Source organism: Rhopalosiphum maidis, chromosome 2, assembly GCF_003676215.2.
Source record: "Rhopalosiphum maidis isolate BTI-1 chromosome 2, ASM367621v3, whole genome shotgun sequence".
Lineage (NCBI taxonomy): Eukaryota > Metazoa > Arthropoda > Insecta > Hemiptera > Aphididae > Rhopalosiphum > Rhopalosiphum maidis.
The window spans coordinates 89,265,940-89,290,108 of record NC_040878.1 but is presented as its reverse complement, the minus strand read 5'-3'; the positions used below and the strand labels follow the sequence as shown (position 1 = coordinate 89,290,108).

The 24,169-nt window shown below is 29.6% G+C and overlaps 1 protein-coding gene across 2 annotated transcripts in view; it reads right to left on the bottom strand.

Moving 5' to 3' along the window:
- Positions 1–24,169, bottom strand: part of LOC113551276 (gamma-aminobutyric acid receptor subunit beta-like) — a 56,624-nt gene that overhangs the window by 19,646 nt on the left and 12,809 nt on the right. The window contains exon 3 of one of the 2 annotated variants that reach the window (XM_026953431.1): positions 20,222–20,289. The exons of the other annotated variant lie outside the window; for it this stretch is intronic. Within the exon in view, the coding sequence (XP_026809232.1) occupies positions 20,222–20,289 (68 nt within the window). The remainder of the gene's footprint in view (positions 1–20,221; positions 20,290–24,169) is intronic. 2 annotated transcript variants of the gene reach the window in all.

Sequence of the window (24,169 nt, the reverse complement as noted above, 5' to 3'; positions counted from 1 at the left end):
ACGTCAGTGCCATATATTATAATAATATAATGTTATATATTATCACGTATTTTCAAATTATTAAACAATAATATTATACTATATTTAATTAGGTATAATATTATAATGGTCGTTGTTTTTGACAAACAGACCGAATTCGTACATGATTTAGTATTATTCAGACAAGTTTATAATATATTATAGTATCCATCGAGACAACCGTATAGAGGTACATTTAAAGGCGCAGTACGTTTTATGTTATAAATATTATTTTATTCTATCAAAGTAAATTTGTAAATATTAAGATGATAAAATTTTCTTACAAATAATTTTAAAGTTTACATGTTTAAAAAATGCTTTTAAAAAAAAAATTATAGTTAAAAAAAAACATGATTCAATGATATTTCTATCATTTCATCGCTATGCTTTTGAATGATTGTAAATTTAAATATTGTAGAACGCCAAAGAAATAATTTAAATAAAAATAAACCAAATAATTATATTATTTAAGAAACAGATTATAAAAATAATTATAAATTTAATAGTAAAGTCTTGATTAGTCTGATATACTTGGGCTAAATAAATTATTGCCACTGTCCTTAGCTCACCTCACCTGTTTGTCAGTCTCACTTCTACTATAAAGTGCTGAAAATTTTGAAATTTAAAACATTTAAAACAAAAAGTTACATAGGTAAATATTTGAACAAATTATTTAATACAAATTATCCCATAGCCCGTTTTGTGACACATACACACAACCGGTTTTCGCGGCACTGCGAAGGGATCGACATCTCAATATAATGTAATAATATAGTGTTAAATTATATATTTTATTTTTACGAAATCGATATTTAATAATCGAAATTCTTTTTATACCTGTTATTACAATGACCATGGAATATTTAACACTCGTCGTACCTATATCAGATTATAAACAAATGCATAACAATAATATACATATAATATTATTATACTCTATTATTATGTTTTTATCCATGGTAAAGTGTATGTTTTCGGTGGAACAGATTGAAAATATGTCATGTTGAAGTCAATACCAATGGTTAGGACGCCCGAAACGAAAATGATAATATATCATAATGTATACTTTTATAAGACTCCGAGTTAATTTAATAATATTATAGTCGAAGAAAAGATTTGATTGGTTGGTTTTGTAGGTGTCTTATTCGGTTTCTACTACCTCTATATTAACTAATATAATATTTAAAGTGGTTTTTCTAATATTTTTCTTTAATATTATCCAGTTATTTAACATTTTCGAATACACTTTAGGAAATATTTTCGCAATTCTTTATATTATTTATTTTTTTATTTTTTACTACTTAAGAAGTGGATATTCATAATTAAAATTTGAACGAGTAATTTTTGATTTATTTAATCTGTATGTGTTCTAAGGATAGCTATAGGTTCATGATAATTGGTTTAGAATATATTACGGGGTCTATGGTAATTTAAATATTTTAATTATTGGAAACTAATCTAACAACATTAATAATTCGTAAAAAGCGTTTTAATATAACAAATAATAGATATTTTAAAATTATTTTCCTTAGTATAAACATATTAATAACTGAGGAACTATACTCATTTGAATTCTGAATTAAATGCATAAATATTACAAAAAAATTCTATGCACTAATAATTTAGAGTAAAAGAGGGACAAGGGTTCTTATTTATAAAAAAAAAAAATCAAAAGTTCATATCGACACAAGACACTATTTCACTAGTCAATAAAGATCTCGAGAGTCGGAGAATATGACCTTTAAGTATAATTGAAAAAAAAAATCAGTATTTAATTAAATTTATATTATTAAAGGAAAGCGAGGGTGAGTTTGATTGTCGTTTGACACGTATAAACTGTATATTATAATAATTGTGTTATAAGTATGTAATAAACATCCATGGTTGGTTTGATGCTTTGTTGTTTAACTATCACGTTCTGTCTATAACAGTTTTCGTCATTATAACAGTCTATAACAGTTTAACATCGCGGCAATCATTAATATACCATCAAACTTTGTGATTTCGATCGATTTATTTCGACGCGCCCGTTATATATTGTACGTAATTTTATTTCATAGCACATGATACAAAATACAACAATGAAAACACCTCGTGGAAACCGCCGTACCCCGTGTTTTCGACGGGAAATTAACTATATAATATACCGCTGCTGCAGCCATCGCAGGTATAGTATAGGAATAGCATATAAGCCCGTGGAATTTTATACCGATTGATATTTATAATATCAATGTCGTATGACGTACTTAAAAAATATCAATATTACACCGAATCGTATAACACTGCAATAGGTACAACGATCTCGACGGACGTGCCGAATTCGACTTAAAAACAATCGTCGCGACTTCATTCGCGTGCAATTGGAATTCGGCTGACGATGTTAAATCATTTTTATGTGAACCGTTTTGCGTATTATATTTCGCAAACACGCCTATTCTATTATGGTTGTATACCTGGGTAGTGGATACTACCATAATAATACGCGTACATGTCGAGCTGGTACCACTTTTCCTTTTGGTTCTACCGTATTTTTATTTTGTTATATTACGAGGTTCGGTTATTATTACCGTTGTTGCGACACGCGCGGAGCGGAACGAATTTGATAGGTCTCGACACGCAAATGCCTATATTATACGAAACAACGCGATTTTTTTCTGTTCGCCGGCGCGCATACTGCATCGAGCTTACACGTCACTCTTATAAATATTTTTTTATATTTATAGAAAAATGCGGTTTTATCGGTGTGAGTTGCAGTCGGCAACAGATCATCATTTGCGGGGTGAGAGGTAAAACAACCTTTATGAATCTCTTAACAATTCCGAATGACTAACTGTTAAACGGTGTAATATTTTTAACTGTTTGAAAGTATAAATTTTTTAAATCATTTTCAAATACGTTTTTACTCCTGTTTGAATCGCATACAGGCGTAATACCTACTAAAATGTTATTCATGAAAATGTATAATTTTTAGAAACTATACGGTACCTACTACGTAAATCAGCCTAAATGTGTGACTTTAATACTATGGTGACTTAACGTACTAAGAAAATAACAGTGTTGTAAATTATTTTTATAACCCATAATATTATTGAAATAATATTGTTGTATTCACATTAGCCGGCACTGTGTATAGGCAATTTCGGTACACCGACGTGTAGACGTTAATAATAATATCATACTACTTAAAAGTTAAAATATATAATATTATTTTTAGGTAGGTATCAGAACTATTAGATTTTTGCGGGTGTTTAAAGCGTATTTTTTTCAGTATTTATTTTTAACGTTACACTAATTATAATTGGCCCGAACTCTGACTTATAATTAACGCGGTACGCCAAAATAATTATATCGTATTATAATATTATTATACGGGTATTCGAAAACACGGAGTTTAATCAACGGAAATGATACACGCTGTTGGATATTGTAATATTAAATCGATTCTTGCGTTATGGCTGATGGTAGCCGCGGGTTATATGGGGTATAGGCAATTTGGTCGTATAGTGGTCGTGTATACGGATGAATTAATTTGTGTTATTAATAAACGGCGCACGTTCGCCGAGACCGTTGTGCAGATAAAATTACCTCCGCGTCCTCCGACCGAACTGAAGTCTTCGCTCGCGTATACGCCACGCCATACTATCGCCCACACATACACACACACACACACACACACACACACACACAACACACACACACACACACACACACACACACACACACACACACACACACACACATACACACACCCACATATCGTATAGTGGACGGTGGGGAATTTTAATAACACGGCGAGGTGGGTTGAAGGACTAAATATTATTAATATCCTGCCCGCCTGGCATGCCATCACCACTTCTCTACCTAAACGATCCTTCACTTTATACATAATATATATATGTACACACGTCATACAATTAATAGAATCCCGTTCGGGGCTGCAGCAGCACACCGAGAGTCATTGGTTCTGTGTAATATAATAAACACACACACACGCGTATATATATAAATATATATATACTGTGTACGACTCTTCCCACACATAATAATAATAATAATAATATGATCTCTGCGGAATGTCTTCCGTCCCGGAGAGTGTGGTCGAAATAACGCGTACAATATATATATATATTCTGTAATGTATAATTGATCGTTGGCCCCGAAAACGGACTCGGTAAGAGCAGTGTTGTACACGTGATGTGTACTTATGGACGTTTGTGTGTGTGTGTGTGTGTATAATAGTTGTAGTGGAGAGTAGTACGGCGGGAATTTCTTCGCAGAGGGTTGTAAATAGTCGCGTGGTACTCATGTTTCCGTGCTTATATATATATATGTGTGTGTATGTGTGTGTGTACACGAGTTTATATATAAATAGTATATTATTATATGTAGGTCATGTTTTTCTAACCCCGTCGCGACGGCGCCCCTTCATATACTCACGAATTCGACGGATATAATACAGTATAACACACCAACACACACGTGCATGTCATGATATACTCCTACCGAGCTGAGCTGGTTCGCTTCGGTGTACAACTCGTAACGTGTACCGTGTACATACGGTCGTGTTATAAATCATGCGTGTGTGGCGTATAAATAACGCGTTCTTACGACGTTTTTCTGAGCCACGAGCCTAATATATGAATTCACATACACCGAATGCTCGGTTTAACGCAAGAAACTCGTTATTAAAATGATATCAACGATTTAAAAATATAAATATATATCAAGTCTGATTCTAAATGATTTCGGACAATGCTTAATATCACTTTTCAATTATAAAACTTGACACCTGTAGCGACACTATATGAGTTTAGGGTGGGAAAGTGGACTTTATGTTTGACGTTGACGATGACGATATTATTCCAAAACAAGATTAACTCATCACGCTACTCGATATTTATCAAATAATGCGAAAAAACCCAAAAATACATTATACAGAGCGGTTCTGACGTTAAATGGATCATTATGATTAAAATATTAATACATAATACGCACATTTTATATTAATAATCATTGTGTATACTACTGCCACAAACAACTGGAGCGATTGTTGTCAATGACACGCGGATACCTCTATCATATATTGTTTCCGTGCACGTTAAACTCGTTGGGAAAAGCGATTTCCGGGAAATTTTCTAAAAACCGTATATAATTTAAAATTTAACTTTTTTTTTATTTCGCATGTCTGGATATATAGTGCAAATGTTTTTTAATAGAATATACCTGTCTATGTATGTATACTACTCCTGTATAATTAATGTACAAGTATAATATCAATCTCAAAAGCTGATTGTTGGAAAATTATCACGAAATCTAAATCTTTTTAATCGGATGTAAAAGGGTCATATTCATCAAATATTATATTACCTAAGATACTATAATATATATATAGTATAATAATGAATGACAATTTTTTTTTTAAACATAGCGTATTGTTCAAGAGTTTTTGAAATTTTGTACTTGTATCGTGATAAAAATATAAAAATTCGGCATTTCATTGAGGACTTTATACAATTTTAAACTACATAATTATATTATTATATTATAATATTATCATATTATATTATTGATATAATTTAAATTATATTGGCGGTTCGTTATAATTTTGGTACCTACATGAATATAGCATTTTCCAAATTAATTTTTAAGTGGCTCAAGTTTATTTTATTCTTGAAATTTGAATTGAAGTTTTGTGTTCATCGAATTAAAATATTCAAATTCGCTAATTCCAGAACCTAACCCAGTAATTTTAATAAAATTGAATTCAAATAATATATTGTCAAATACTTGTTACTATACCGATATCGTTGAATATTTATGGTAATAAACTATAATATTATACTATCATATTATATTATTAAATTTAGCTAATGAATTGGTTTCTGCAGTAAATATTGTATAATATAAGGTATTAAATGAACACGCATTAGGTATAATATAATACCCGTAGTGCTCGGTGCCGACAGTAACTAACAGCTTCCTATTTGTCGTGACTCGTGAAAACATTGATTAATGTTTTATAATTATACGCGTGCACGCATAACTCTATATTGATAGGTACACGATTTCGATCGGTATACGTAACACGAATGCCTTAAATTATAGTCATGTCATAATACACACACACACACACACACACACACACACACACACACACACACACACACACACACACACACACACACACACACACACACGCGCGCAAAAGGACACGAAAGTAGGTAACCATAATAGTGAAAATTACATGGTTAGAAAAGCTACAAATTTTAAATGGCCAAATTATCGTTGAGATATACCACTAAGGTTTAGTGATTTTAATTTACTGTATTGATCGCCAAAATTATAGATAAGTGACGGGAGGATTTTCGAGCGTCTCAGTTCAAAATAATTAGCACCTAAAATCTAAACTGCAATTTTTTAGATTTTTTTTTGATTTTTAGCTTATTGGCTGTAGTGACTTCAGAAGCATCCGTAAAAGAAATGTGAAAACGGTTGTCGGTGGGTTAGATTATAACTGTAACCATTTATCGAAATGTGCATTTTAATTTTTTTTAACTGAATCGAACAAATATCGAGGACGTGGTAAAGTCAGATAGGTATGGTAGATTGATTTAAATATTATAAATAGTAATTGAATCCGTGTACACACTGCAGTCATTCGACATTCTTGAGCACGCTATGCAGGCTGACATATTATTATAAATATTTAATGGTCGTTCGTATTATAACAATACATCGTGTTATTACGAATAGAATTGTTGAAAATGTTATCGAACGTTTCGCCAACAATATAATAATATAGGACCTAACCGCTACGTCTGTGATTTGTATTGTTAAATATTTAAACGATATAATGATATAGATATAATACATCATGTAAAGTTTAATTTGGTATACTGTTATTGTTAACAAAATATATATTATGCTGGAATCGTGTTGATAATATTATTGATAAGATCACGCTGTCACTGAAAGCGGGTTTAGAACAAAAATAACAAGTACGTACGCCGCGTGTCGAGCATGATATATATTTGGACGTCCAATCATTATAGTACGTTTATTATAATAACTAGGGCATGGATTTAAATACTATTATTTTTCTAAATGTTAAAAAAAAATCGCTTCACAACTTCACAAGTAAAAAGTTTGTTTCAAACACCAAAATATTTGAAAATAAAACTTAGTTTGATTTTTTTTTTTAATTTGGTACAGTATTTTTTTTTTTTTTTAAATAATAACTAAATGTTTTTTATTTTGCTCCCTCATATCATTATTTTCAATACGTACAAGATTTTATTTATGCATCAGTGAAAGTCAGCAGTGGCTGTTCGACGGTCCGTCAAAAAAAATTGTATTCACGTGTATGAGGATGAGGAATAAGGATACAATAAGACTAGGAGCATATTCATAAATAGTTAAACGGTCGTTTAATTTAAAAATTGCATCAAACGCAATAATGCTAAATTATATTTAAATAATATAAATCGATTTTTTTTTTTGTATTATTTTATGTAAGAAAACAATGTAAGAGCATTTTTTAAAGTTTTTTTTGTATTACTTGTGTATTAAGCGTTTTTTTACAGGCATTTTCCTTGTTTTTTGGTTCATTAAAATCCACGCCCTAATAATAATAATAATAATGATCTGCTGGATCGGAGCCTGCAAAAAGAGTACACGGATTGTCCGCTGCGGGTCGCGTAACGCCGAAATAACAGCACGGGATTGGTTGCCTGAAGACAGAAGTGGCGGTGTATGAGGGAAAACGAGCGGCGTTGCGCGGGGTTGTGACCGGACCGAGAAGCACGAAGTTTCAGTTCATGTATATATATCATGTGATAATAACTACAATATACAGGATGCTATCAGGACGCCCAATGCTCGCCCCCTTTTTCTTCTATAATCCAGTCATTCAAAATCCAATATTTCGAATTTGGAAAATTTATGCAATGACCGTATTTTCAAATATTGAGTATTTTTTCTACCTGTACCACACGGGTAGTGTTTTGTGGTGATACTAACTTAGTTTTTTAAATGAAAACGCTGTATTTTTTTTTTTTTTTTTTTATTAATCAGATTGCCTGTTTTATAAAATATCGATATATCTAAATCGAAATTTGAAAAATTATAGTTTTTAAGTTATTCAACATTGAGTATTAAGAATAATATCATAGATCTATGATAACGAGTTTGGAAAATATACAAGCTGCGAAGATTTAAACGATTAAGAAATTAATAAATTAAATATTAAACCATCAATATTTGTAATTTTTAAAAACGGTCCATGTACTAAATCCTATATGACATATTGACATATATTTCATAATTGTGAAAAATAATTTTTCTGTTTTTTATCCTTGTGTCAATATTTTAATAACTGCCAAGCCATTAATTCGAATTTTTGATTACGTATATATCGAAATGTTCAACAAAGTTATACAACTAAATAATTCACAAGAGTTTGAAAATATTGTGTTTGAAAATTCTAAAAATCAGAATTTAAATAAATAATACCTTATGAGACAGACATCGGGGGACGAGCGCGCTAAATGAATCGCCCTGTATGTGTACACTGTAAGAGACACACGATTATCTATACATAGCTGTATAATATGTACCTCTTGCGGGCTTCTTACACATATTATTATTATTATATATACATTATATACTATGATATACACGCGCGTTCAGTTCCTCTCCGTCGCCGAATTGGATTAAAATTATGAACGTCCCTTGATAACGTATTCAAAGAACGTAAGATTTTATACATTTTGCATGCTCGCGGATTCGCACGCGCGTTTACGGCGGCGGCGGAGCCACCACCAGTCACTCCGCCGGCCGCGTCCGGAAATCCCATGAATACCAAACACGATGTACACGCATTCAATAATGCAAAACCATTAAGGTTTACTGGTGCATCGCATATTACATTAGACCGGCTCGCGAAATATATACACCTGCCTGGCCACCTACGCGCGTGTTTCACGTGTTCGTAAAACGTATAGTATTATATACAGGGTGTGGTCCATTTATCGTTCCCACTCTCCATCCTCACTTTTTCCCTACAACGACATATTTATTCAAATTCTGATTTTTTTATATTGTTACGCGTACTTGATGGCGATCGATATTAAAATCTGTTTTCCAAAATGACAATCACCGTTATTTTTTCAGTAAACAGTAGGTCAGATGCTGCCTTTTTGAAAATTGTGACTTTGTATCTAAAATAAAATCAAAACGAATAGTTTTAAATAACTCCACTAATAAATATGTAGCGATAAATATGATAAGATTCGTGATATATTTAATATGTTTAGAACATATAATTCCAATAATCGGAATTTGAAAAAAAATTAGAATGAGCACGCCTGGTAAGGTACAATCCTCTTGTAATGATACTAGTTTACATCATATATCGATTATATTATATGCGGCGTGTATGTGTGTGTATATAATAATATGATTATAAGTACATTTACGATAGTGAACAGAAACACGAATTAACCCGATGTTGATATGATATTTTAGTGTTAAGTGATGCACCAGCCAGCTATTGGCTTAAAGATTTTTATATATATTTTCATGTGTAAATGTAAAACTGCGCGCATTTATAAACCGAAACAATATGGTATGCTGCATAAGCTATTGAAATATAATTTTTTGATTCTTAAAATATTTATTATTTTGTATATAAAATATAATAAATTGTACAATGTATTTTCTCAAATTCGTCCATGTGTTTAAAAATATAATTGAAAAATTATATCACAGCTTTCAAATACAATAAATACATATAGCTCGTTGGTCACCCATCAATGTGGTAATGTGCATACTAGACAGCATAAAATAGATCATCAAATTTAGGACATTAACGACGAGTCTCTCGATGGAACGTACTATCTGCGCATGTGTAATGTAAATTATTATATGTTTAATTTAGTATTAAATATAAATACGTGATGAGAACATTCACGCATGCGCAGGTCATCCAGAGACTGGTCATACTATCTGTCTATCTAAAACGACCACAGAATAAAGTATTTGTATCACCTCTTACAAGAACCCGTGTAAAATATGTTTCTTAAAATTACTTTCTTATTATTCTATGTCATTATTATTTTAAGCCATGATGACAATTATTGTCATTAGTTTTTTTTAATGTTTATTGTCTGCCGTGATTTATATTTTATTATTACAGGTAAAAATGATGTGCATTAGTAGTATTAGTACCTATTGAAATTTAAAATGTTTAATACACATTTTGAGAAATATTTTTCGTAATTTTAAAGTCAATTTTTGAATTTTTTTGTAAATTTTGAGTGTATTTAGTATTAGATACTTAATTTAAATGTAGTACACATTATATAATACATTTTGTTAGTTACAAACTTTTAGGCCGATTCGAATAAAACGAAATATAATATAATATGTTCGACGGGCCCGAGAACGGATGGCGGTACTGCGAGAGATGGATTACGGAATTATAATCTGTAGGTACGCCACAGAGCGTTATCCTTGTCCCCGCACTGACAGATGAGTATAGTTTTTAAAACGGTTACCCCTTTACACGAAACGAGCGCGAATAAATTAATTTTTTTCTGCCGGGAAACGCCTGTTTTTCGTAAGGATTGGCTAAATTGTGTTTTCTGTTATTTTATATTCTGACCGACGCGCAGCTGATCACATTAACCTGTTGGAATTTCGCTGATATGATTTGGTGGTGCAGCGTATGACTGGCGACGGCATCGACGGTGTGAGTGTGATTTTACAGCCGTGCGGTGAAAACCAATAAGGGACCCGCGAATTAAGTACATGCAAGCGAAATTAATACGCAGCTCGACCATGCACCGCAAACGGAGAGTTCATTGACGAAAAACCCTTACCGTTTATCGAAACATAATTTAAATGAAATTCACTATGAAAACAAGAAGTGAATTTTTAAATCTCGCTCGTCAAGTCGTAAATATGTGTTACTTTATTTGTTACTAACAATTATGGTAATTTTATCAATTTTAATTTATCTACATTTTATAATTATTTGTAAAAAACTTGTAAGACCAATGATACTAGTCTATTACAAGAGTAAATTTAGAACAGCCACTTTCCTCCACCCAACCATGCCCCTTCCACCAGGCCTTTTAACAGCTTATGGTGAGCGATTTTATCAGATATTATGTTTTATTATATTATAGACGACGAAAAGCGTGTATAACAACGCAGTGCGATTCGCAGAATTTCACACTTGGAGTTAATAATAATAATAATAATATGCTAATATAATATAATAATATTTCGGGTACAATAATTGAAAATAATATAAAGACGCATCGTTGTTGTATATTACAATATATTATAATCGAAATAGGTATAAAAGGTACAATATTATATTATTATTATTATTCCATATCGGGTGCGTGCGTGGTTTAATTGAAAAACGTAATTATTGCAGCGAGCGGGGCATAATAATATAATCACGGCCGGCACAAAGGCAAATCCGCCGTCGCGTCGCGTGCGCGCTTTTCTGTGACCCAATTTTCGTCGAAGCGCCAACGCGCGCGGTTCGTCCTCCCTCTTCCCTGTCCACATATTTTATAATAAATTATTGTACCTGCGGTGTTAATAGCCGTCGTTTGATTTATAAACACACACATACACATACATATCTATAAATATTATAGAATATAAATAGAAAAACCTCCGCTTTTGACGGACAGAGTAACGATTTATACGATGACCTCATAGCTGAAAATCGGTGGAGGGGAGGGTTGGGAGGCGGTTTTACGAGGGTTTAGCCCGCCGAAAAGTCTTTCGAGTCCCTCCTCTCTAAAAACAAATCAAAAATAATCATAATATTATAATTTTTCGTTACAAATGTTGTCCATAAATAAGCGTCAACAGAAAAAAAAATCTATAATAGTAATAACGTGTAAATAAAATATTTTTTTTTAGTGATATTGCTGAATATTTTGAAAAGATGAAAATTTTATACCCCTTACAAACCACACCTCGACCATGTAGATAAACGCTTTCTACCAGTAATAATAACACTGCTATTGTAACTTACACATACTCATTGCTCAGTATGAGCTGGCAATTCCACGACGAACAGAAAAAAATATGAATTCCCCAAATGAAGTTCCTATAACAACCAGTATTCAAAGCTTTTTGGGAAACAAAAAAACTGCACATTGATACGGGATTATCCCACCAACGAGCACGAAGAATTAATCAACACAAATAGTTCCAAAAAAAAAAAAATAAACCTTTTATAATACAAACTAAAATGAAACTCTCCATTACAAAATATAGCAAGAAAAAAAACGATTTTCATCCTCTTACGAAGACCGCCCAAGAGTACTCGTGTTTTGTATAGGTACTGTATTTCAAAACATTTATTATATTTACTGGTAATAACTTACTGCCTTAAGTTATTACTTTTTAATAATTTAAATATTAAAAAGAATTAATCAAGTATAGTCTAAAAGGTATAGTGTAAGAGGAGAGGGTGTTTTCTGTAATATAATATTATTACATTCATCAAGGCGCAAAGTCGTTTTTTTTTTTTATCATTCCGCGCAGAGTCCGGACACGGTTGGTTTGGCATGTCCTCGGGGGACCAAAACATAACTAACTATGTATGTATATACGCGTTCGCCGGAGGTGGATGTTATATATTATAGTAATCCAAAGGGGCAAATAAAAATCGCACGAATTCATAAAATGTAATATGTATGTTACTGCCTTTCTACTGGTAAAAGTAGTAACTACAGAAATCAAATATTTGAGGAAATGAAGTTTTGTGTTTTTTTCTTAAATATTTTAAGTATATCTTTTTACTAAAATAGATGGATAATTATGCCAGAAATTCAAAAAAGCAGTTGATTTTTCGATAAATAAATTATTTAATCAATTTTTTTCACAATAAAGAATGAATATTTTAAGTTGAAAAATCATATTCTTATTATATTTGTTATATTTTTTAAATAATAATTTCCTTTATCTTACTACAAATCATTTAGTGAAACATTTTTTTGAAATTTTAATGTACTTGATTCAAAATTCAAATGAGTAATTTCATTATCCAAACCTATTATCATGGATTTCTTATCCTTAATACACAGTGCTTAATAACTCAAGAATTAACTAATTGTATAAATTTCAATTTTGTTTGTATAATGCAGTCAGAAAAACTAAAAAACCCTGCTACATGGATACTTTATACCGAGTATTTACGTATGTGACAGTCAAGATTTAAAAATTGCATTATAAATTAAAAGTAATACCAAAATCAAACATTTTTTTCTGATATTCAAAAAGTATATTTAAATTAAAAGCCAATGAAATCGAAGACAATTTTCAACGTTTTATGGTAGTAGTAATAATGATAATAAATCCATTTTCAGTTTTAAAAAACATGTTATTTAAATTATAATTTAATAATAACCAATAAGTCTAGTTTATCATTATAATAATTCATAGATAATAACTAACACCTATTTCGTTTCATGTTGCTATTCTCGCGGCTATGTGTTGCCACGCTAACGAACCTATGCACGCCTAAACTAACCACGCGTACGTAGAAATACAAATAAAATAATTGTAAGAATGTAAAAGTCATGTTTTAAATAAAAAAAAAAAAACGATTGTGCTTAAAATCGAATAATAAATCAGAAAATAATTAAATTGATATAGCACGGCGATATTTATAGAAAAAAAACACATACAGTTATATAACCGTTATATTACTTAAAAATTAAATCAGGAAAAAACTAATATCGATATAGTTCGATTTAAAATTAAAATCGAAAAATATAATTTCGATTTAAAGCTCTGCTGGTGGCTTATTATATCGGAGCAATCAATTATTCAGCTCGTCTGCGGAAAAAAATTGTCGGTTGTTATTATTATATCGTCGTGTATTGTAAACGTCACGCGCGCGTTTCCCGCGAGGGTCGTCGATCGCACGCGTATTTCGGATCACCGTACCATTCGTATACATGGCAAATAATAATAATAATAATAAAAAAAACCGCTCGTGTCGCTGTACCAATATATTATAATATATACGGGTCACGTTGGTCTTCGATTCCGACGGTTCTCGAGGGGGTGTGCAAAAAAAAAGAAAAAAAATTAGAATCGAAATCGGATTTTTATGCGAATGCGTTGCTGAGAGGGAAAATCCGGTTGAACTCGAGATCCGTCACATTTATGCACTATACAAAATAATAATATGTGTTTGAGTATGTATTTCGAGTGTCTTAACACGCGTCGTTCACAAGCATTTATTAATAAATAAACAATTAAAAAATAGAAATAAAAAAAATATGTAAACTTAACATATCATCTTGAAATTATTTCATAAATGTATTTTAACATAAATAAACATCTTGTCCAAGCATAATAATAATTTATTATTCAATATAATGTATTATTATTTTTTAATAACACTAATATTTAAATGAATTTTTTAATTATTTAATCCTATACATTAATATACATAATACACATTCGACTGATTATACCTATAATAATATGATAAATAATAATTAACTATAATATTGTGCGTACAATTTACAATTATTGAATTAATTGATTTAATTTTTTTGTACAAGTTTCATAACGATTTTTCAAATAGATTAATTGACACAAATAGAACTTGAAAAAAAAAGAAACAATTTTCATTTATCCGTCTTTAGGGCACAATTGACGGTTATTATGTTCAACTTTGTGTCTCGACCGTAGAATGCCTACAGCACAATAATTAAGTTTCTTATTATTATAACAAGATAACGTGCGTAGTTTCTGTAACTTATCGCTATAACTCAATGACAAAATGTCGTAACTTTTTGAAAACATCGCGACACCATCATTATAATAGTATCCATAAATAATACAGTGGTAATATAGATAATAATTTAATTATCGTCGAGATGAACGTTGTAGTGATCCCTCGGTACGCTTATTTATACATTTATTTTCGAGACGCTTAGCAGTCAGTCTCGCATTTGGATAGCAGAGTAGGTTGTTGAAGAAAGAACAGTGTTGTTATCGCGTTAGTATAATAATGTATTTATTCAACTCTGTAAAAATGTATGGAAAGAGCGAATTAACTTTGGCTGAAAATATAATTAGCTAAGTAACAATTACAACTTGAGTAAACTTGAATAGAAGCGGCGATGTTACCACGCAGAGTGACGAACTCTATAATATAAGCCTTATAAATTATTGGCAACGAATTTAGACAATATTGGACGTGTCCAAATGACCAATTTAAGTCTTGTGAGCCGAGATGATTTCTTAATTTTAATTCTATAGCGTATCGAGACTCATAGGCCATAGGGGTATATTTTTTGTACTAAGTCTTGCCTAATTATTCGGTAGAGAATGAGTTAGATATCAAAGAAGACTGAACTGCAGACGTTTTCATATCTTTCCGTATCTTTGTGGCTTAAATTGATTTCGTAGTGTACGGCCAATATAATGAGTCAAAGAATATTAGTAAGCGAGTTTGACTAGATGTTAAAATTCTTATTCCCACAACAAGGAAAATTGAAATGGACTATACACCAATAATATGTATTTTTTTTTTGTAGTTTATTGAAATTTCTTTTTACGCATATAGTTATAGTAAGTATGATATAAGGAGATAACAGGGTTAAATCAGGACAGAATAAAAAGCATTCTGTCCAAATAGTTTGTTGGGATAAGGAAACACTATACTCAAAAAAGGGACAATTCCGTTTTAAATAGAATATGTGGTCGCCATTATTTGTTCAATTGCAGTACTCGTGTAGTCAAACAATGTTTAATGTTCCATTTTTTAACTATTATGTCCTAATTTAAGCTTAAAAATTAACTGTTTTTAGATGTTTTCTAATTTTACAACAGCTATGTTACTATATATTATAAATATCTACATTGCTACATATTTATTTAGTATAGTGACGATCAAATGCTCAGCATTTAGAGAATGTATTCCCGCGATACACAAAAGCGTAAAACGTTACAGTCTATAACATGATAACGTTTTTGTAACATACAGAGTGATTTATCAAACATGTTCAATCCAACGTTTTCCTTTAATAATATAATTATTCAAGTTATTTTGGTTTTTAAAATTTTAAAATTATAAACTTAGATGATTTTAACTTATTAGATTTTCAAGATTTTGAGATTTTTCGTACTATTTGAGGCAATATTTTGTAGTGCTACAAATTCTCGAATGAAAATTTGCTTTCTTATTGTAAATTATTTAGCGGATAGTTTATTTTGAAAATTTGAATGTACATAAAATGTATCGTACATTTTGAATATTAAGAATAATATTCCTTAAAAATGGTTTTACCAAAATATAACATATGATATGATATTTAGTATTTATTACACTTACACTACGCTATCATAATGTCATATCTTGCAAACCCATCATGAATCTATTATTCTTAGCACACAAAGTCAAATATCAAAAAATACTCGTTCAAATTTTTTATTTTGATACGCTAATGTTTTAGGAAAGTAAGTTGTCATTTGAAAAACAGAAGTATGTAACTCCATCACGTACTACTTAAGTAGTACAAACAATTTCGAGAATAAGAAAATGTGGTTTTTGTGTGTATTCAAAAATTCCAAAAATCGAATTTCGAACAACTACATTATTGAAGGAGAAAAATGGGCAAACATCATCGGTAAATTACTCTGTATAATTGTATGCACAGACCTAAACTTACTACGTAATATAACAGTTTATAATATATGGAAGCGAACTATTACTACGTTTACCTATGTTTATTATAATATTATATGCGTTTTATTGTTCACTGCAGCCTTCACTATTATAATTTATTATGTACGTATGCTATCATCATATATCGTACGCGTTTTGTTCCAGAGAGGACAATTGAAAAGATAAATAACAATACAAATAAAATAAAAACAATGATAATAACGACTCGCGAAACAACTATGCAATATATTGCGTGCTCAACAACCCTACTACACTAACAACAAAGCGTTTCTACCGTTTGAATAATACATTTCTTCACTTAATATTCGTGTGTTACTCGACTGTAGATGGAAATATTTTGGAATCGTTATAGGTATTAATTTTATTATAACTGGCTGTAATGTGAGTCATTTAGCACGCGAGGTACACTGTTGTAGTTATAGATAATTACATATTTTATTATATCATTCGATTTTTTAACAAGAATATTTCGTCAGAATTGCTTTCTATTTTGTTTTATATGTATAGTAAAATTTTAGTGTTTAAATCATTATACGAAATTATAATCTTATCATTAAAAAATAAAAATAACGATATATATATATATATATATATATATATCTTACTGTTAGTTAAAGTTAATTCATCGACGCTGCAAAGAATAATGTATAACACGCACAAACTTATATTATAGTTCGACGTTATTGTTGACGAGGGGTTTGTACAAACATTTATAATTTTCCACTCTAGTATACTTAAAAAGATTATTATTTTATGATAATATTATATCAATATTATTAAATAAAATGGCTGGAAATAACAAGTTAAAAAGTTAAATTTATTTTAACTTAACAAGTTACTTTAACTATTAATGCGTAACATAATTTTTTTTAATTAACGTGAAATCAACAAATTTATTTTTCATTATAAGAAGTCAAGTTAATTCACTTGGTTTTAAATTTAATCTTATTAGACTTCAATTGATTAATTTTTCATGCTAAAAATTATTATGTATTATATGGATATATTTTATAAATACTATATGTTTAGAAAAAAAATGGAAAAAAAATGAAATATACTAGTTTTACAATATGAACATAGTTTCATATAGGTATATCTATCAAAATAACGAATTAAAAACTTTTGATTGTTTCTGGTAAAATATAATTTTGATAGTTCATAATATTGTAATATATTTATTTAGTCTTAGCATACAGGTACCTTTAGAATCTTTACATAATGTCATCAGATGTAAAAATATTTCCATCAACAACGTCATAGACGCTCTATAAAAACATTTCCTATACCATAAAAGTCGTCTGGGTATGTGTACGAATTCAAAAACGGAGACCGTCTAAATAGCGAATCGCTATAAATTTATATCGTACCTATACGTACGGGAAATAATAACAATAAATATTGTTCTCGGAAGGTGAATTACCTACTGTGAAAAAAAAATCAAGTTTTTATCGTGTCGTGGCGTGTGTGTATGTTTTTTATTACGATAATATATACAGTACATAATGTTACTGCCTACTATATACGTCGTAATAATAATAATAATAATAATAGTGGGTACATTATAATGTATACGCGGGTAAGTATAATATAAAGTATATAATAATAATAATAATAATAATAACATGTGAACTTGAATGATCGCAGTCGAAAGTGATAATAGTAATTTCGTATATCACGCGGAAAGAGTAATAACGATAAAAAAAAAAAAATTCAAAGTTTGCGATCGCTTTTATGATAAACGCACAAATTGCATGTACATAATATGGAGCGATTGTTGCTAAAGTTTTTTTTTAGCGTTCATAGTCGTTGACCTGACACCTGTAATGCTTTCGGGGGCGTCGAGGTATATAGCGTGTGCCAGACATCGCCGTGTGTATACATATACATACATACATACATACATGTATATATATATATATATGCATTATACACAGTATATATTATGTACTCGTATGTATATAATATTGTACAGGTATAGGACGAAGGCAGAATTAAATACCTTGGCGTTTTTATTTGTGCGCTTGAAATATCCACTCGGCCACCCAGCCGGGAAAATTTATTTGCACGCGATCACGTGACACCGTTTTATACGTGTAGCTTTTCTTTTTCTTTATCATGTTAAATGTGTTTATTCGTGATAGATGTGATATATGTGTGTGTGTGTAATATTATATGCGTGCACGCGTGTGTGTTTGTATGTGTTTTGTAGGAAAATGTGTTATTATTATTATTATTATTTATATCTTTTAAAAAATAAAAACAAAAATAAATTACGTTGCGCACAAATATGAGGAAAAAATTATGTTCTACGAGTCAGATATACAGGTTGGTACGTGTTATGCACACAATTCAAAAAATTGCACAATAATTAAACTAATATATATCAGTGAACAATAAAATAAATAAATAGTAATGGTTTTCATTTTTGTTTTAAGACGATAATATGATGTCAGCGCCGGCCGTTCGAGTTTTATTAATGCATTGATGATTTCTTTGAAATTAATGCAGTGTGTTGATATGTATTGTGCGTTTGTGCTCTCACTTGCAAATAATCTATTTAATCGTCTAAATAGTTTATTTCAGATAATCATTTTATTTAAATAAATAAAATAAAAATACTTTAAATTATTTTTAATATACACGGATTAATATTTCTACTTAGGTGGTGCACAACATTGCCTACAACTAATATCGTTATTATAATAAATTATGTAGCTATGTATTTTTTTTTTTTTTTGTAAATGATTAATCGTATAATTGCCCGATTCTAATATAACTAACTCTTGACGTGTCGGAAGTATGTATAGTATGCCATTTGTACATTTATAAGTTGTGTCATCTATCAAGTAAGCAAATTGTACTTATTTATGAGCTCAATAATTATTGTAATAAAAGTAATGATCAAATACATTTTAAAAAGCAAAAAAATCATAATGGGCATGACAGTCAAAAGTAACGTATACTTTCGATTTAGATCATCTATAGACAGTATATTTGAAATCTATATGTACAGGTATGTGTATAATGTTTAAACCGGTGTATGTTTAATTGTACTAAATCAATATGAATTGGTTTTAAGTCTTAAAATACGCCTAAATCAAATGCTCGACGATTCTACAGCGTGCTTCTATAGCGTTCTTTCTAGCGGAGAATAATACGTAAGTAATACAAAGCGGAAAGAAGATTGCAATCGCAAAAAAAGACTTGTTTTTTCTTTAAATAAAATAATATATATAATAATATTATCATTATTATAAAATTAAATATTGTATTGTACAAAACATCACGCAACTCTTATTTAAGAAATATTTATAGACACTACTTATTTTTAATAATACAGAATGACGCGTAAAAAAATGTTTGTTGTAATACACTATATATTATTATTTATAGGCAGAAAAAAAAATAATGAAAAAAAAAAAATCATGATTGTTTTGTGTTGTGTTAATATTTTGTGTGTACCATTTTGACTTCTGACAAAGAGCTGATGCTCAACACGTACATGGTGACACCGACTTCAATTGGCGTACCTGAAATTCGGTACATATAAACAAGTACATAGATATAGTTTGATATGTTTATTTTAAATTTTTCTAAAGGGAATAGGTATAGATGAGACAGGTGTATTGGTAACCGTACTTATCCACAATATCTATTAACGGACGTAAAGCCGTACTTGGAACAAATTGTCGGGAGGTATTATTTAAAAATTATTATAATCCCAACTAAACGTATTAATTTAAAAATCCATAGCAACAATAACACTAAGCGATGACCCGATTCTAATATAACTATTATATAGTATGAAACAAATTCGAATTTTTTTAAAACAATTAATATACTATTATTATTAAGGGAAAAGGCATAAATTAGGTTGCTACGGTAACATAATTATATAGTTATTAATTGGGTGCTAAGGGTGCTATGTACTGTAACGCAAAAATTATAATTTTACGTAATTCGAAAAAAACATTTTTGTGCGTGCGGTGATTAGTGGTTTTAGGTGAACCCTTAATCATTCGCTCCATGTACGGCCTTGCATGTACGTATACCAAATACACAGTGTTGTACTGCGGGGCTATGTGACATAATATCTTATATGGTAGTGCATTTTTTTTTTATATTGTGATTTAATACTAAATTTTTAAAAGCTCCGGAGATGAATGCAAACACTAACTGTACCGTTTTTTGCTTGCATATTTTTAATTTTGATATTATGAACAATATCAAATGCGCGATAATCGATTTTAGACGCTGATAATTTTTCTCCGCTTAATATCTCGATAACCTAGTCACAAATTCAATTTGTGAAAACGAACCCGTCGTTAACGCTAAACTGCAGTGTATTATTACTATCGCATATTATGCAACGATTGCAACGATAATTTTCCATCCCGTGGATAGTTGCGGAAAATTAGATTTAACTCTGAACACATAAATAACCGTGATTTATTATATGGTGATCTCGTAATAAATATATTAACTAGTGTACTGTATATATATATATATAATTGAAACAAATATTAATCCAATGCTGATAGTTATAATGGCTGTAAATTTGTACCGATTTGTGGCGAATTTATTTTTTCTCTTTTCGCAAGATTTAACTTTTGAAGGATGATGTAACTTTCAATAATATACGATATTTAATTTGGTAACATAATTTAATATTTTTTCATATTTTTACATTTGTAGTATTTTTTTGAATTTTTTAGTAATTAAAATATTTAAATTATTTTTGTATTCGTTTTATAATATATAGCGTTTTATGGAAATAAATAGATTTTCGTTTTTTTTTTTTTAAATACCTTACATACATTACAGCGATACACATTATACTTAAAATGGGTCTTAAATAAAATAATGGTTACGATCTAATTTTAAAAGATAATATTAAGAACATTTATTATAAGTATTCATAATTATATGTATTGTGTTAAATTCAAATTTAAGGGTTAATTAATTAAAATGGTGGTTTTTAGTTATTTTGACTTTAATAGGTTCATGTTCGACATTTTATTATGTACATAATATGATAAATAACTTATTTTTATATTCAAAGAATTTTTTTCATATGAATTATTTGAAGTTTTATATGCATTTAAATGATTTTATATAGGGTACATTATATTCATATAGTAGTTATCAGTTATCATATAAACGTGAATAGGATTTATTTTCCAGTAACTGATTATTTTATCGCAACATTCTATTTTCAAGAATGAAATTAAAATAATTCCCATTTCCCTTGGGACGTTTTTTCTCATTGTAAAATTGCTTTTTTTTTAAATTTACGAGACATACATATAATATTTTAATACCTACATGATAATATAATAAAAGTACCTCTATGTAGTTGAATATCTTATAAAAAAAAATAAATCAACCACGTACATGATATTCTGGCTGGTTTAATATTCTATCTATGGTATACGTGTAAAATATGATACGAAAAAAAATCCGTTTTTATAATATATAATAAACACTTTCTTCGCACAGACAGTTTTCAGGTTTACAGAAAAACTGGCGCTAAGTCTGCACACTTAATGTGTCACGTGATGTCAACGTTTTTTAGACTAAAAGCCACTATGTCATCTGAGACATATTATATACTGCATCGCACTGTTATAATATGAATAGTGATAAAAATATACATCATATCCATGTAAAGCGAACATGACGCACCGCAACTTTAAATTGTAATAAAGATAGCTGGGCATAGGTGTTACAGGCTCGTTTTTAATAACATCGATCTGCTGCGGGGTAAATAATTTAATATTATAAATGAAGCAATCTTCGATTTTTATTTAGTACTACATACCGTGGCGTACTGGTGAATGAAAGTTCGGTTTACAAATGCAGCGATTGACAAAACGTTTTATTGTGCAACTGATTTCTATTATTATCATCATTATTATTTAAATTAATTGTATAGTAAACTCATTTGATAAAAATATTTTGTAAGTACCTCCTAATGCATATTATGGAAACTTGAGTATCACTGCAATATACAATAATTATAAGTACTTGTTGGGTTCGATCTATAGAATCATTGATACTGGTCAAACGCGTGATCCACCGATGACAATATTATTTATTCGCCCATAACGCCTACCAATTGAAACACTTTGTAACACTTAATCAAATGTTTAGTAAGTATATGCTATTTGTATGATTATTTAAAAATGTTAAATTAAAGTAAATTTCTTATGACTTTAGTTGTTTTTCCCGTGAATCCAAAATCTTGAAAGGCACTGCCAAGAATTACCGATAATATTGTACAAAATAATATACTATTATTGTGATTCCAACGTCATAATACTATATGCCAGTATACTAAATCATTAGTTATTTTTATTATTAGCTTGAACTACACAAAAACTACTATCGAATTTCGTAAAGTTTTAAAAGTATGGCAATGCCCTAATATATATATATATATATTGGTTTCCGTATATTTACATTTGACAAAATAAATAGTCTCGAATGGATTGACGTCAAACGATTTATCACTTTTTATCCGTATATTTTTAAAAATCTAGATTTCATATATTGACTATTTATTTTGTGGAAAATTACAATTTTTTCATTCGTGTAAAATATTTTTTCTTTAGCAGAGTAGTCAGATCAACGGTACGTTTTTTTCATCTCAAAAACAAGTTTTCATTATTGGTAGGTTACTATAAAGGTATATAAATCGACTTTTATCCAGGCATTAAACCGTATAATAATATTATGGTATACGGTTTTTTTCGATTATCCCTCTTCACCGATGTCATTCCAGAAACGCCTTTGATCACCAGTGCAGTGTTGTGAGTAATTTAACGCAATTAAAATCGTTTTTGGACCTCAAAACGTCGCATCCTCGTGGAATTTAGTTGATATGGCTAATACGAAATTAAAACGTAAAAAAAAAAACAAACAGCATGCCTCACCGATTACCTGAATACCACTGCAGTTAGTGACATAGGATATATATATATATATATATATATATATTTAATTAGAATCATTCAAAATTGCTATATAAACAGAACGACTTACCGAGTATACTCGCCCTCTTTTTTCAATAATAAAGTAGTTATTCAAAATTTGATTTTTGGAATTTTTAAATGTATTTAAATGCAAAATTTTTAAATACTTGAGAAATCTTGTAAGAATTATGAGAACTACTCTTTTTACTTGTGAAATAATCAGCAGATATTTTTTTTTTTTTGAAAATGTAGATATGTACGTACTTAAATAAAAATTCAAACAAGTAGTTTTCGAGTTATTAAACATTATGTACTAAGAATAATAGGCTATATGCTTACACAGAAAATAAAATAAAAATTTAATATAGTAGATAAATATAATATTATTATCTATATAATATTTATTTATTTATATCTAAGAAACAAAATTACATTT